The following is a 16795-nucleotide window of genomic DNA, read 5'->3' on the forward strand; positions in this document are numbered from 1 at the left end:
GTTTCACTAGTTGCTTTAAATGTAAAGTTAGGTTGTTTATTTGAGATTTTTATTGTGAGGTAAGATTGTATTTGCTGAGTCCCATAGGTTTGCTATTTTTTTATTTGTCACTTGTCTCTAGTTATTTTTTTATTACCTCTTTGATTCTTTCATTGATCCGTTGGTCATTTAGTAACATATTGTACAGTCTCCACATATTTATGTATTTTACATTTTTTCCCCAGTAATTGATTTCTAATCTCATAGTTTTGTGGTCAGAAAAGATGCTTGATGTGATTTCAGTTTTCTTAAATTTACCAAAGCTTGATTTTGGCCTATGATGTGATCTGTCCTGGGGAATATTCCATGTGTACCATAGAAGGTGTTTCCTGTTTTCTATAAATATCAACTAAGTCTATTTGGTCTAATGTTTCTTTTAGGGCCCATGTTTCCTTGTTTATTTTTTTCGTCTGGCTGAAAAATCCCCCACTATTGTGTGTCACTGTTTCTGCTTTTATGACCATTAGCATTTACTTTATATATTAAGGAGCTCCTATTTTGAGTGCTTATATATTTACAACTTAAAAAAAATGAAACAAGGAAGGGCACAATGTAATGATCAAGGGATTAATCCAAAAACAATATATGACGATTGTTATATACACATACCCATTATCCTCTAAACTCTTTCCCATCCAGGCTGCCATATAGCATTGAGCACAGTTCCATATGCCATACAGTAGGATTTGATGCTTATCCATTTTAAATACAGCAGGTGTGTTCACATATATCCCAGACTCCCTACAACCCCTTCTCCCTGCCCTTCACCCCTGGCAACCATAAGTCATTCTTAAGTCTGTGAGTCTATTTTGTTTTCTAAATAAGTTAGCTTGTATCCTTTCTTTTTAAATTCCCCATACAGGGAATATTTTGTGGTATTTCTTCCATCTCTGTCTGATCTTCTTTACTCAATATGAAAATCTCTCTGTCTGTCCATGAGGCTGCAAATTGCATTATTTCATTCTTTTTAGTGGCTAAGTAATATCTCCTGAATAGGTGTTGCACTTTTTCTTTCTCCATTCCTCTGTCGATGGACATCTAGGTGGCTTCCAAGTCTTGGGTATTGTAAACAGTGGTGCAGTGGACCCTGAGGTGCGGGTATCCTTTGGAATGCTAATTTCTTCTAGATGTATGCCTTGGAGTAGGATTGCTGGATCGTGGGGTAGTTCTGTATATAGTTTTATAAGGAACCTCGGTAGTGTTCTCTGTAATGCGTGTACCCATTTACACTCCCTCCAGCAGTGTAGGGGGCTCCATTTTCTCCACATTCTCTCCAGCATTTATTGTATTTAGACTTTTTTTTATAATGGCCATTCTTACCTATGTGCAGTGGTATCTCATTGTAGTTTTAATTTCCATTTGTTTGATAATTAGTGATGTTGAACATCTTTTCATGTTCTGTTAGCCATTTGTATGTCTGCTTTGAGACGTGTCTGTTTAGGTTTTGGGTCCAATTTTGCATTCTGTTGTTGGCATCTTTTATATATTCTGAACATTAAACCCATAGGAGGCCTACAGTGTTCCAGCATTTTTGCCCTCCTCTAGGTTGTCTTTTCACTCGTGTGAGAATGTCCTATGATGCGTGGAAGTTTCTTATTTATTTATTTTTTTTTAAGGCCAATGTCTGATTTTCATTGTTTTCTGTGCCTTAGGTATCAAATTGAAGGTTCCAACACCAAATTGAAGGTCAGGGAGATATTCAGTCTTTTTTTCTTCTACAGTTCTATAGCTTAGTTCCAGCATTTTAGGCCTTGAGGCATTGTGCATTAAATTTTGTGTATGGTATGAGGGAAGGTCCACTGTAAAGGTTTTGCACGTGAGGTCTGAGTTGTGCAGTGCCATTTGTTGGATCTGTTCTTGGCCCAGCGACCAGTCTTAGCACTTCTATCAGAAATCAAGTGAAATTAGAAGTGAAGGTTTGTTTCTTGGTTCTCAAGTCTATTCCATGGTCTGTATGTCTATGCTACTGCAGTAATACACATCTGGAATACTATTTGGCTTTTCAGTGTCCCTTGGAATTCCATGAGAATATTATGATGTTTTTACCAATTCAGAAAAAAAAATCAGATTGAATAGGAATGAAATGAATCTCTATTTTTACTGAATAGTATTATTATTTGAACATTACTAGGCATTCTAATATATTTAAACATGTTTTCCAAGTGTTTCACATCCTTGACTGAATTCTAAAATATTTTATATTATGTTTAATTTTTTTTGAAGTATAGTTGTTATTCAGTGTTGTGTTAGCTTCAGGCATACAGCAAATTGAATCAGTTAAATTATTTGTATATCCACTGTCTTTTAGATTCTTTTCACATAGGGTTTAATGCAGGGTACTAAATAGAGTTCCCTGTGCTGCACGGTAGGTTGTTACTAGTTATCTATTTTATATAGAGTAATGTGTTTATGTTGATCCCAGTCTTCTAATTTATCCCTTCCAGCCACCCCTCACTTTCCCTACTGGTAACCATAGGTTTGTTTTCTGTATCTGTGTTATCAATAATTGCATTTATGGCAACATTTCAGATTTTGGATATAAGTGGTATCATGTGATATTTGTCCTTTTCTGTCTGACTTACATCACTGGCTGTGAGAATCTCTATGTCCATCCATGTTTCTGCAAAGAACATTATTTTGTTCATTTTTATGGCTAGTAATACTCCATTGTATATATGTACCACTTCTTTACCCATTGTCTGCCAGTAGGTACCTGTGTGGCCTCCATGTCTTTGCTATTGTAAACAGTGCTGCCATGAACCCTGGGGTGCATGTGTCTTTTTGAATAATAGTTTTCTCTGGATATATGCCCTGGAATGGGATTGCTGGATATTATGGTATTAATAGTTCTGTTTATTGTTTTTTAAGGAACTTGTATTTTCTTCTTCATCATGGTTATACCCGTGTACATTCTCACCATTTGTGTAGGAGAGTTCCCTTTTCTCATTACCCTCTCCAACATTTATTTATAGATTTTTTAAAAAAACTTTCATATGCATTTATTTTTTGCTGTGTTTACTCCTGGACTATCAATTTTTATTTATTTACTTTCTTCTGGCATATCTTTTTCTTCTGCACAACCTCCTCTTCTGGTTTAGGAACAATGTTTTCTTCCAGTTAGCATCATCTCAGTGTGGCAGGGAGGGCTCACTTGTGGGTTGATCTGACCATGAGTCTCTAAGTCCTGTGCTGCCTCCTGGGGTCTTTGTTCACCTGAATGTGCTCAATGACCACAGAATCTATATCTTTGCCCTTAAGTTCAGCACTCTCTGCATTTCTGAGCATGTGCAGTAAAAATTCAGCAGTCTTTTCGGACCGCTCTTTGGCCTGTGCACACCTACCAACTCCACGCTGGAATGATGGAATGGCATGCATTGCCTCTTTATGGTGACATCCTTCAGATATTGGTGGCTTTTCAGATATGCATACACTTAATGGCCTGGGTGGTTTCTCGAGTGTTCTTAAAGTGAACACGAAGATTTGAACCTCTTGATCTGTGTGATTTGTGGGGTTTTCTGAGTCAAGTGTGTTGTGCTCCATTTTTAGAGATAACGTCAGACCCTGTTGGTTTTATGATGATGGCCATTGTGACCTGTATGACAAGACATCTCATTGTAGTTCTGATTTCCGTTTCTCTAGTAATTGGTGGTATTGAGCATCTTTTCGTTTGCTGTGGGCCATTTGTATGTCATCTTAAGAGAAATATCTGTTCAGATTTTCGGATCACTTTTAAATTGTGTTGTTGGCATCTTAAACCCGTAGCAGGCCTCCGGTTTGTAAATATTTCTGCCAACCTCTAGTTGTCCTTTCACTCTCATGAGAATGTCCTGTGACACATGGAAGTTCTTAACTTTTTTGATGACCAGTATATCTAATTTTCATTGTTTTCTATGCCTTTGGATTCACATTTTAGGACCCATAACCCAGGCCATTGTCATGGAGATGTGTCTGTTTTCATCTGTAGTTCTTAGTTTACGCTGAGGGTTTCTTTCTGTGTTCCAAGTAGACTCGATGGTTTGTATGTCTATTTGAATGCAGTAACACACTTTTGCAAGGTAAATTTGGCTCTTGAGCATCCCTTGGAATTCCAAATAAATATTAGGAATTTTTCTCCCACTTCAGGGGGAAAAAAAATTTCTGAACAGGAATGAAATGAATCTGTATATTGGGCTGACTAATATTGTTATTTGAGCAAAAGTAAGCATTCTAATATTTAAACATGGGTTGCTTTCCAATTATTTAGGTCCTCCTTAAGCAATGTTTTCGAGTTTTCAAGGTAGAAGCTTTTCATTTCCTTGATTGAATTCTGAAATATGTTATATTATGTTTAAATTTTTATTAGAGTTTAGTTGGTATACAGTGTTGTATCAGTTTCTGGCATTCAGCAAAGTGAATTAGTTAGATCTATACCTGTATGCACTCAGTTATAGACTCTTTTCACATAGGAATTAATGCAGAATACTGAATAATAGAGTTCCCTGTGCTATATAGTAGGGCCTTATTGGTTATTTGTTGTATAGATATAGTAGTGTGTATATGTTGATCCCAGTCTCCTAATTTATGCCTCTCAGCCACCCCTCACTTTCCCCTCTGGTAACTATAGGTTTATTTTCTATATCTATTTTGTAAATAAGTTCATTTATACCAACTTTTTAGATTTTGCATATGAATGATATCACATGATATTTATCATTTTTTGTCTGACATATCACTGACTCTGAGAATCTCCTGGTCCATCCATGTTGCTGTAAATGGTGGTATTTCGTTCATTTTTATGAACTCCATACTCCATTGTACATGTGTACCGCTTCTGCTTTACCCATTTGTCTGTCACTGGATACTTAAGTTACTTCCATATCTTGGCTATTGTAAACAGTGTTGCAGTGAACCTTGGCATCCATGTATCTTTTTGAATAATGGTTTTCTCTGGATATATGTCTTCGAGTGGGATTGCTGGCTCATATGGTAGTTCTGTATACAGATTTTTAAGGAACCTGAATATCCTTCTCCATCATGGTTGTATCCATTTACATTCCCACCAGTAGTGTAGGAGAGTTCCCTTTACTCCTCACCCTCTCCAGCATTTATTGTTTGTAGATTTTTTGATGATGGTTGTTCTTTTTTCTTTTACCTTTTAATTTTGTATTGGAGTGTAGCTGAATACCAATGTGATAGTTTCAGGTGGCTAGCAGAGGGACTCAGCCATACATATAAATGTATGCATTCTCCCCAAACTCCCCTCCCATCCAGGCTGCCATGTAACACTGAGCAGAGTTCCATGTGCTACATTATAGGTCCTTGTTGGTTATCCATTTAAACTATAGCAGTGTGTACTTGTCTATCCCCAACTAATTATACCCTCTATCCTTCCCACCTGGGAGTTACAGGTTCATTCTCTTAAGTCTGTGATTCTGTTTCTGTTTTGTAAATGAATTCATTTGTATCATTTCTTTCTACATTCCACATACAACAGATGTTATGTGATATTTCTCCTGTGTGTTACTTACTGTATGACAGCCTCTAGTTCCATGCATGTTGCTGCAGATGGCATTGTTTCATTCTTTTTAATGGCTGAGTAGTGTCTAATTGTACACGTACCGCATCTTCTTTATCCTTTCCTCTGTGAGTGATCATTTAGGTGGCTTCCATGTTTGGGCTGTTGTAAACAGTGCTACCGTGAACACTGCGGTGCATCTGTCTTTTAGATACTGATTTTTCCCGATAAATGCCCTGGAGTGGGACTGCTGGATTGTATCGTACATAGTTCTATACATAGTTTTTAAGGAACCTCTATATTCTTCTTCATCATGGTTGTACCCATTTACATTCCCACCTGTAGTGTAGGAAAGGTCTCTTTTCTCCGCATCCTCTCCAGCATCTATTGTTTGTAGATTTTTTGATGATGGCCATTCTGACCTGTGTGAGGTTGTATCTCATTATAGTTTTGATTTCCATCAGTCAGTTATATTCTGCATCTTTTATGTGCTCTGGGCCACTTGTATTTCTTTTCTAGAGAAACGTTTTTTTAGTTTTTTGCTAGTTTTTAAATTGTGTTGTCGACATCTTTTACCTATTCTGGATATTAATCCCATAATCAGTCTGTGGGTTTACAAACATTTTTTGCCATTCTCTTGCTTGTCTTTTCACTCTTTTGAGAATGTCCTGTGATGCATGAAGATTTATTTTTTTGAAAGCCAGTGTATCTATTTTTCATTGTTTTCTATGCTTTTGGTATCATATTTAGTGAACTCTGAACAAAGCCAAGGTCATGGAGATGTTCACATATGTTTTTTCTACATAACTGTAGGTTCAGTTCAGTTCTGTTGCTCAGTTGTGTTCGACTCTTTGCAACTCCATGAATCGCAGCATGCCAGGCCTCCCTGTCTATCACCAACTCCCGGAGTTTACCCAAACCCATGTTCATTGAGTTGGTGATGCCATCCACCCATCTCATCCTCTGCTGTCCCCTTCTCCTCCTGCCCTCAATCTTTCCCAGCATCAGGGTCTTTTCAAATGAGTCAGCTCTTCGCATGTGGTGGCCAAAGTACTGGAGTTTCAGCTTCAACATCAGTCCTTCCAATGAACACCCAGGACTGATCCCCTTTAGGATGGACTGGTTGCATCTCCTTGCAGTCCAAGGGACTCTCAAGAGTCTTTACAACACCACAGTTCAAAAGCATCAATTCTTTGGCACTCAGCTTTCTTTATAGTCCAACTCTCACATCCATACATGATCACTGGAAAAACCATAGCCTTGACTAGATGGACCTTTATTGACAAAGTAATGTCTCTGCTTTCTAATATGCTCTCTAGGTTGGTCATAACTTTCCCTCCAAGGAGTAAGCGTCTTTTAATTTCATGGCTCCAGTCACCCTCTGCAGTGATTTTGGAGCCCAAAAAATAAAATTAGCTACTGTTTCCACTGCTTCCCCATCTATTTCTCATGAAGTGATGGGACCAGATGCCATGATCTTTGTTTTCTGAATGTTGAGCTTTTAGCCAACTTTTTCGCTCTCCTCTTCCACTTTCATCAAGAGGCTCTTTAGTTCCTCTTTGCTTTCTGCCATTAGGGTCATGTCATCTGTATATCTGAGGTTATTGGTATAGCTCCTGGCAATCTTGATTCCAGCTTGTGCTTCATCCAGCCTGGTATTTCACATGATGTACTCTGCATATAAGTTAAATAACAGAGTGATGATGTTCAGCCTTGTTTTACTCCCCTGCCAATTTGAACCAGTCTGTTGTTCCATGTTTGGTTCTAACTGTTGCCTCTTCACCTGCACACAGGCTTCTCAGGAGGCAGGTAAGTTGGTCTGCTATTCCCATCTCTCTAAGTGTTTTCCATGATAGGTTTGTTTTCTATATCTGTGACCCTAATTCTGTTTGTAAATAAGTTCATTTGTACCAACTCCTTAGATTTTGCCTATAAAGTGATATCATATGGTACTTGTCATTTCTGTTTGACTTAATCACTGACTATAAGAATCTCTTGGTTTATTTATGTTGCTGCAAATGATATTATTTTGCTCATTTTTACTGCTGGGTAATACTCCATTGTATATATGTACCACTCCTTCTTTACCCATTGGTCTGTTGATAGATAAGTTGCTTCCACGTCTTGGCTATTGTAAACCTGCAGTGAACCCTGGGATGCATGTATCTTTTGAATAATGGTTTTCTCTGGAATATGCCCTGGAGTGTTATTGCGGGATCATGTGGTATTAATAATTCTGTATATAGTTTTTTAAGAAACCTCTGTATTCTTCTTCATCATGGTCGTACTCATTTATATTCCTGCCAATAGTGTAGGAACATTCTCTTTTCTCTGCACCCTTTCTAGCCTTTATTTTTTGTAGATGTTTTGATGATGGCCATTCTGACCTTGTTGTTCAGTTGCTCAGTTGTGTCCAACCCTTTGCGACCCATTGGACTGCAGCATACCAAGTTTCCCTGTACTTCACTGTCTGCTGGAGTTTGCTCAAACTCATGTCCATTGAGTCAATGATGCCATCCAACCATCTCATCTTCTGTTGCCCCCTTCTCTTCCTGCCCTCAGTCTTTCCCAGCATCAGGGTCTTTTCCAGTGAGTCAGCTGTTCACATCAGGTGGCCAAAGTACTCGAGCTTCAGCATCAGTCCTTCCAGGAAATAATGAAGGTTGATTTCCTTTAGGGTTGACTCATTTGATCTCCTTGCTGTCCAAGGGACTTTCAAGAGTCTTCTCCAGCACCGTAGTTCGAATGCATCAGTTCTTTGGCCCTCAGCTTTCTTTATGGTCTAAATCTCATATCTGTACATGACTACTGGAAAAACCATAGATTTCACCAGATGTACCTTTGTTGGTAAAGTGACGTCTGTGCTTTTTAATACAGTGTCTAGGTATCATAGCTTTTCTTCCAAGGAGCAGGCATCTTTTAATTCATGGCTGCAGTCAGCATCCACAGTGATTTTGGAGCCCACAAAAATAAAATCTGTCATTATTTCCATTTTCCCCCCATCTATTTGCCACAAAGTGATGGGACTGGGTGCCATGTTCTTTGTTTGTTTTGGTCTGGAGTTTTAAACCAGTTTTTCACACTCCTCTTTCACCTTCATCAAGAGGCTCTTTATTTAGTTCCTCCTTGCTTTCTGCCGTTAGGGTGGTGTCATCTGCATATCTGAGGTTATTGATATTTCTCCCGGCAATGTTGATTCCAACTTGTGCTTTATCCAGCCCGGCATTTCACATGATGCACTCTGCATATAAGTTAAATAAACAGGGTGACAATATACAGCCTTGACGTACTCCTTTCTCAGTTTTGAACTAGTCTGTTGTTCTATGTCCAGTTCTCACTGTTGATTCGTGACCTGCATACAGGTTTCTCAGGAGGCAGGTAAGGTGGTCTGGCATTTCTGTCTCTTTTAGAATTTTCCACAATTTGTTGTGACCCACACAGTCAGAGGGTTTACTGTAGTCAGTGAAGCAGAAGTAGATGTTTTTCTGGAATTCTCTTTTTCTATAATGGATATTGGAAATTTGATCTCTGGTTTCTCTGCCTTTTCTAAATCCAGCTTGTACATCTGGAATTTCTTGGTTCACATACTGTTGAAGCCTAGTTTGAAGGATTTTGAGCATTACCTTTTAGCATGTGAAATGAGTATAATTGTGTGGTAGTTTGAACATACTTTGGCGTTGCCCTTCTTTGAGATTGGAATGAAAACTGACCTTTTCCAGTCTTGTGAGCTCTGCTGAATTTCCCAAATTTGTTGGCATATTGAGTGCAACACTTTAACAGCATCATATTTTAGGATTTTAAATAGTTTGCCTGGAATTCCATCACCTTCACTAGCTTTGTCTGTAGTAGTGCTTCCTAAGACCCTTCCTAAAAGAGTCTGTTGTAAATAGCATATGTGTATATGGGTCTTATTTTTGTATCCATTCAGCCAATTTATGTCTTTTGGTTTGAGCATTTAATCCTTTTACATTTAAGGTAATTATCAATATGTATGCCTTTAGTGCCATTTTGTTGTTAGACTTATTTCTAAAGATTTTTTTTCTTCCTTTCTTCTTTTGTTCTTTTCTCTTGTGCTTTAATGTCCATCTTTACTGTTGTATTTGGATTGCTTTTCCTTTTTTGAGTCTGTATCTTTTGTAGATTTTGTGTGTGTGTGTGATTTCCCCGAGGTTTTGATATAGCAGTCTACATATGCACAAGATTGTCTTAAGTTGCCGGTCTCTTAATTTCCAATATCCCTCATTTGCACTCTCCTCTCTTCTAGGTTTATAGTTTGATATCAGCTTTGTAAGGAATGATTTCCTACCTTTACTTTGTTTGCCTTTACAGTGAGCTTTCCCATTTTGTGATTTTCCTGATTCTCGTTGTCCTCCCTTTATTTTCTGCCTAAAGACGTTCCTTTAAGATTTGTTGTAAGGCTGGTTTGGTGGTATTGAATTCTCTTAGCTTATGCTTGTCTGTAGAGCTTTTGATTTCTCCATTGAATTTGAACGAAAGCTTTGCTGGATAGAGTATTCTTGGCTCTAGATGTCTCCCTTTTATCACTAAATATATTGTGCCATCCCTTCTGGCCTCCAGAATTTCTGCTGAAAAGTCAGCTGATAACTCTGGGGGAGTTCCCTTGTATGTTATTTGTTGCCTTTTGTTTTTAATATTTTTTTGTCTTTAACTTTTGTCTGTTTTATTAACATGTATTGGGGTGTTTATGGTCCTCCTTGGGTTTATGTTGTATGGGATTCTTTCTGGACTTGGGTGATTATTTTCTCATGTTAGGAGACTTCTCAGCTATAATCTCTTCATATATTCTCAGTCCCTTTCTCTCTCTCCTCCTTCGGGACCCTATAAAGCGAATGTTGGTATATTTAATATTATCCCAGAGATTTCTGAAACTGTCTTCATTTCTTTATTTTTTTTCTTTTTCTGTTCTATGGCTGTGATTTCTATCATTCTGTCTTTCCTCTCACTTCTTCTGACTCAGTTATTCTGCTATTAATTTCTTACAGTGTATTTTTCATTCCAGTTATTGTTTTCATCTCTGTTTGTTCTTTAAATCTTCTAGCTCTTTGTTAAACATCTTTTGTATTTTAATGATCTATGCCTCCATTCTTTTTCCGAGATTTTGAATCATGCTTACTATCGTTACTCTAAATTCTTATGCCCTGGTGGCTCAGAGTAAAGTATCTGCCTACAATGGGGGAGACTTGGGTTTAATCCCAGGGTTGGGAAGATCCTCTGGAGAAGGAAATGAAAACCCACTTCAGAATTCTTGCCTGAAGAATTCCATGGACAGAGGAGCCTGACAGGCTACATACAGTCCATGGGGTCGCAAAGAGTCAGACAAGGTTGAGCGGCTCACGCTTTAGCATCTTTAAATTCTTCTTCAGGTTGGTTGCCTATCTCCACTTCATTTAGTTGTTCTTGTGGGGTTTTATCCTGTTCTTTGCCTGGAATGAGTTTATTTTCATGTCTTAAGGGTTGAGGTTGAAGGCTGAGGGCTCTCTGGTTCATACTTGCCCTCCTCTTGGTGACTTTCCCTCGTTCCTCACATGCTACCCTGCAGGACTGGGCAGGAGGGAAGAGCCCATGAGTGGTCATCTGTAGTGAGTATTCACTTGAGCTGCCACCTGCTTGGGCCATAGTGAGGGCAGCCTCTCTTAAATTCTAGGCAGACTCTCCTGGTCTGCAGCTCTGGGAGGAAAGTCTGCAGCTTAGCGCCAAAGCCAAATAAGAGCAACATTGGGTTGTTTGTCAGTATTTTTATGTTCTTAACCCTTAACGGGGCTTCCCAGCTGGCACTAGTGGTATAGAATCTGCCTGCCAGTGCAGGAGACACAAGAGAGGCAGGTTCCACCCCTTGGAGTAGGAAATGGCAACCCTCTCTAGTATTCTTGACTGGAAAATTCCATGGAGAAAGGAGCCTGGCAGGCTGCAGTCCATTGGGTTGCAAACAGTCAGAGATGGCTGAGCCACACACACGCACAACCCTTAGCATATCAGAGGTAGTTGGGGTGATATACACAAGACAGCTTAAACATCCTGTATATATACAAGAAACATCTATAAGTTAATAAGTAAAAGACAACACAGAAAAATAGGAATAAAATCACAGCAAGGAAGTCAGAGCTAGAGGAAACCATTGGGATCATTGTATCTGAACTGCATATTGAACAGACAGACCTCGAGGGCCCAAATATGGGAGAACTTGGCCAAAGTCATCCACTGACTCAAGGCCACATGGTTCCAGGACCTGGACTGGGGCTCTCTCTGTGCTGCCCTATAGCTCATAGAACTCTCTGAGCAACTTTTGGGTGGGCAGTGGCCTTCCACGCCCATCCCTGGGCCTTGAGGCAGGTGGGCTGGGCTGAGCTGCCTGTGCTTGGGCTATAGGTACTGATGCTGAGGATGCGGGGGATGACCTGCTACTGTCATACGTGAAGGAGTTCTGGTGGTTCCCCCACATGTGGAGCCACATGCAGCCCCACCTTTTCCACAACCAGTCTGTGCTGGCTGAGCAGATGGCCCTGAACAAGAAGTTCGCTGTCGTGAGTAAGATTCCCTACAGGGCAGAGCTGGGTGGGCTTGGGGCTGGACTGGGGGTCAGAACTGCTGGCCTCCCGCTGCTTTTGCAGTTCCATGTGACAGCTTTTTATTAACATCTTTATAGCCACTGTCTCATTGAAAACTCATTGATACCCAAGAGCCCGGTGTCTTGATAGCATCATTTTAGATAAGAAACGGAAGCTTGGGGAGGCCACCCCAGCTTATAAGAGGTCTAACCAGAACTTAAACGCAGGACTGTTGGCTTCCGGAGCCAAGCCCTTGTCTTGAGGCTAGACTAGGAGCCCTGGACAGCTGGAGGAGGTGCCCAGCAAGGAGAGAATAAGGCCTGGTGCTAGTGCCCCCTGAGCTACCAGCCAGTCATAGAGACCACGAAGGCAGAAGGGTGCCCATCCTTGCTTCTCACTCCTGGAGCAGGAGGAAGTGAACACTAGGCTGAGAGCTGAAGTCCCGGCTCGGCCAGTGCTTTCCTCCAAGACTCAGGGCCCCGAGCCTCAGCTTCCCCATGTGCACCTCGAGGTCTCGGACCTGCCGTCCTGCCGTCCTAGTCTCTGACTTCTCTCCCCTGCCCTACAAAGGGGAAGTAAGGCCCAGAGGAGCAGGAACCCTGTGCTCACCCTGCCCTGGCCCTCCTCTCCCCAGGAGCATGGCATTCCCACAGACATGGGGTACGCGGTGGCACCCCACCACTCGGGCGTGTACCCTGTGCATGTGCAGCTCTACGAGGCTTGGAAGCAGGTGTGGAACATCCGCGTGACCAGCACGGAGGAGTACCCCCACCTGAAGCCAGCCCGCTACCGTCGTGGTTTCATCCACAACGGCATCATGGTGAGTGCGGCCCGGAGCCTGAGAGGCAGGATTCGGGGGACCTGGTTAGGGGTTTCTGCTGTCCCCTCTGTCACCTGAGGCTCTCTATCCCAGGGAGGGAGGAGGCCAGTCTGCCTCTTTAGTGAGTGACTCTCATGCTTTTGTGACAGGATCAGGTGGCTGAACATTTTTTAAGAGGCCTCTGATGAGGCCCTGGGACAGGCCTCTGTCTCATCCATTTGTTGGCTTACGTGAAATGTGTCTGTCCCTTTTTTACACACTGGGAATACTGAAATCCACAAAGTCAACAGAAGTCCCCACCTTTGTAGACCTGACATTCTAGTGACAGGAGACAGTGCATTCATGACTGTGTAAAGTATATAATGGTCAGATGGTATAAGTGCTGTGAAGAAGAGTCAAGCAGGGGGATGGAGAAAGGGTGGGCTCAGAAGAGGAGAGGGCTTCCCAGGTGGTGCTAACCTACCTGCCAGTGCAGGGAGACGTAAGAGGCTTTGATCCCTGGGTCGGGAAGATCCCTGGAGGAGGGCCTGGCAAGCTAGTCCTGTATTCTTGTCTGGGTAATCCCATGGACAGAGGAGCCTGGAGGGCTATGGTCCATAGGAATTGCAGAGTCGGTCATGACTGAAATGACGTAGCATGCATGCGGGAAAAGAAGAAACTTAAACAAGATGGTTAGGGAGAGCCTTTTGGGGATGGAACCATGCTGCTACATGAGGAAGAGCATGCATGGCAGAGAAAACAAGCACAAAGGCCGCGAGGCAGGCTTGTGCAGGTGGTTTTGAGGACCAACTAACAGGCAACTGTGGCTGGAAGACAAGTTGGGAGGTGGCAGGTGATGAGGTCAGAAGGGCGATTGGTGGACCGGGTCATGTAGGGCAACTAACACCCCTGGATGGGCTTGAGCTTTAGTCTGTGTGTGTGTGTGGGGGGTTTGAGTGGAGTGCTCTGATGACCTGACTCATAAATTAAAAGGATTTCCATCATTCTGGCTGCTAGGGGGTAAAGTGGGGAGCAGGTGGAGGCTGCTGCAGTCTTCTGGTTGAGGTGCAGTGGCTTGGCCCAGGGTGCAGTGCTGGAATGTGTTCAGATTCTGGACTTAGTTAGTAGTTAGAGCATACATGAACTGCTGATGAGTTGGACATAGCATATAAGAGAGAGAAAGATTACTCCCAGTTTTTGACCTCAGCCACTGGAGTGGCTAGATAGTTCTCATCAGTCCAGATGGGCAGCTATGGAAAGGCCAGAGTCACACCTCCATCCATCTGGCCACTGACCTCCTCCTTTCAGGCATTCCTACTGACCCTGGGGATGAAGGTGGTGACGGAGAGGGTGGATCACATAAGAAACAGCTAAATCAGTGCACAACCGAGAGTGCCACGAGGCAAGTGCTAAAGCCAGGAGAGGAGTCACAGAGCGTGCCTGGGGGTGCTGCTCTAGAGAGGGAAGGGGCCCTTTCTGGGCACACAGGCCAGGTTGCCAGAAAGATTCTCCCTTGCCAGTCCCTATTACCTTGGAGTCTGCTCACTTTGTACAGAGAAATGTGGAAAGTATTTACGTGTGTAAACTGGCAAGGCCGGGTGGGCTCACTTGGGGGACTGTCACAGGCTGCAGACATTCTTTGGTGGGGAAGACCCCCAAGGGTGGGGGCTGTGTGGTCACATAGGAGGCTGCCTCTCTGGCAGGACTCTGCCTGCCACCATCTGGACCTGGAGAAGCCATAGCTCCTCTCCCGCCCCATCCCCAGGTCCTCCCGCGGCAGACCTGCGGCCTCTTCACACACACCATCTTCTACAATGAGTACCCAGGGGGCTCCAGTGAGCTGGACAAGATCATCAATGGGGGCGAGCTCTTCCTGACCGTGCTCCTGAACCCTGTGAGTGCTCCCCAGCCCTTGGCTGGGGTGAGGAGGGGCAGCTGGACCGCCATCCCTGGGGGAGGGTGGGAGCAGGTGTGCAGCTGGGAGTTAGAAAACCCGCATTCCAGCCCTGACCCTGTCCCCACCTGCTGTGTGACCTTGGCAGAGAATCTGAGCAGCCTTTGTTTCCTTTTATCATCTTACACTTCTGTACAATAGTGTTGTCTTTTTTCTCCATGTTCTTTTTCCAATCCTTGTGTGTGTTTAAATATATAAATATTGCATGTTAACATATATAATAAACTGAATATGTTAAACTATATATCACTATCTGTATACATTTATATATATGTACTGATAGATAAAGTTTAAAAGGCACTCGCTATAGATGTAGAGTGCATTTTAAACTTTTCACCTCTTTTCCTGGGCCTCTCTTTCCTTATCTGTAAAATGGAAATAATCATCCATGCTTTGATAATGTTAGATAGATATCAAGTGGTGGTGGTATCAGCTTTGTGGGATAACCGTGTATTCCTATGGTTCATGTACTCCCTCACCTTCCTGCCAAAAAAGTACAAAAGAGCACCCACGTGTCTGCACAGGAGGTCAGCTTCCCTTACGGGGCTGCTGTGCTTGGTGTCAGACTGGATTCACCTGGTGCACCTAGTCCAAGGTCACGTGGCAAGTTGACTGATGGCCCCGGTGAACTGTGGACTGGTCATCGAGTGGCACCATAAGCTTAAGCAAGGCCAGCGGGTCAGAAGTCGGGGTGAAGGTAGGGAAGGGGGCTCAGAGGCTAACAACCCCTGCCTCCCATCTTCCTCCCTGGAGCAGATCAGCATCTTCATGACACACCTGTCCAACTACGGGAATGACCGCCTGGGCCTGTACACCTTCAAGCACCTGGTGCGCTTCCTGCACTCCTGGACCAACCTCCGGCTGCAGACGCTGCCCCCGGTGCAGCTGGCCCAGAAGTACTTCCAGATCTTCTCCGAGGAGAAGGACCCGCTCTGGCAGGTGAGTGGGGTGGGTGGCCTGGATACCTCGCTGCAGGGAGGGAAGGCCCAGCACCCACAGGCCTGCGCTCCAGGCACAGGCTCAGGGACTCGGTCCTCAGGCCCGCATGCTCTCTCGAGTGTAAACTCAGCTGTACACTTGCTCACCAGTGCGGGCACTGTCACTTGTTCTTGTGCACATGAGACCTCCCATGCAGAACCTATGTGAATGCACACTCACACACAGCCTGTGAAAAACAGCATCATAGAACTGCGGGTGGACATGGTATAAATGAGTGTGGGAAGCAGCTGCTGGCCTGCCTGGATTCAGTCTGTTACGTCCCTTCTCACTCCAGTAGGCTCTGAGCCCGGGAAAGGGGGCCAGTCAGAGAGCTTAAGGGACAGTCCTTCGGGAAGTCCACCCCAGTTGTTCAGTTGCTCATTCGTGTCCAACTCTTTGCAACCCCATGGACTGTGGCATGCCAAGCTTCCCTGTCCTTCGCTGTCTCCTGGAGTTTGCTCAAACTCACGTCCATTGAGTCAGTGGATGATGCCTTCCAACCATCTCATCCTCTGTCGCCCCCTTCTCCTCCTGCCCTCAATCTTTCCCAGCATCAGGGTCTTTTCTGATGAATCTGCTCTTCGCATCACATGGCCAAAGTATTTGAACTTCAGCATCAGTCATTCCAATGAGTATTCAGGACTGATTTCCTTTAGGATTGACTGGTTGATCTCCTTGCAGTCCAAGGGACTCTCAAGAGTCTTTTCCAGCACCACAGTTCGAAAGCATCAATTCTTTGGCTCTCAGCCTTCTTTATGATCCAGCTGTCACATTCGTTCATGAGTACTGGAAAAACCATAGCTTTGACTGTATGGACTTTTGTTGGCAAAGTGATGTCTCTGTCTTTTAACACACTGTTAGGTTTGTCATGATTTTCTCCCAAGGAGCAAGTATCTTAATTTCATGGCTGCAGTCACCATCCACAGTGATTTTAGACCCCAAGAAAATAAAGTCTGTTTCTGTTT

The 16795-nt window shown here is 43.0% G+C and overlaps 1 protein-coding gene across 5 annotated transcripts in view; it reads left to right on the plus strand.

Moving 5' to 3' along the window:
* NDST1 (N-deacetylase and N-sulfotransferase 1) overlaps nucleotides 1-16795 on the plus strand; it is a 99727-nt gene that overhangs the window by 65661 nt on the left and 17271 nt on the right. For all 5 annotated transcript variants that reach the window (XM_069592436.1, XM_069592437.1, XM_069592440.1 and 2 more), the window contains 4 exons: nucleotides 11921-12075; nucleotides 12734-12919; nucleotides 14664-14792; nucleotides 15609-15791. In XM_069592436.1, coding sequence (XP_069448537.1) covers nucleotides 11921-12075; nucleotides 12734-12919; nucleotides 14664-14792; nucleotides 15609-15791 — 653 coding nt within the window. The remainder of the gene's footprint in view (nucleotides 1-11920; nucleotides 12076-12733; nucleotides 12920-14663; nucleotides 14793-15608; nucleotides 15792-16795) is intronic.

This window comes from Ovis canadensis, chromosome 5 (assembly GCF_042477335.2).
Source record: "Ovis canadensis isolate MfBH-ARS-UI-01 breed Bighorn chromosome 5, ARS-UI_OviCan_v2, whole genome shotgun sequence".
NCBI lineage: Eukaryota > Metazoa > Chordata > Mammalia > Artiodactyla > Bovidae > Ovis > Ovis canadensis.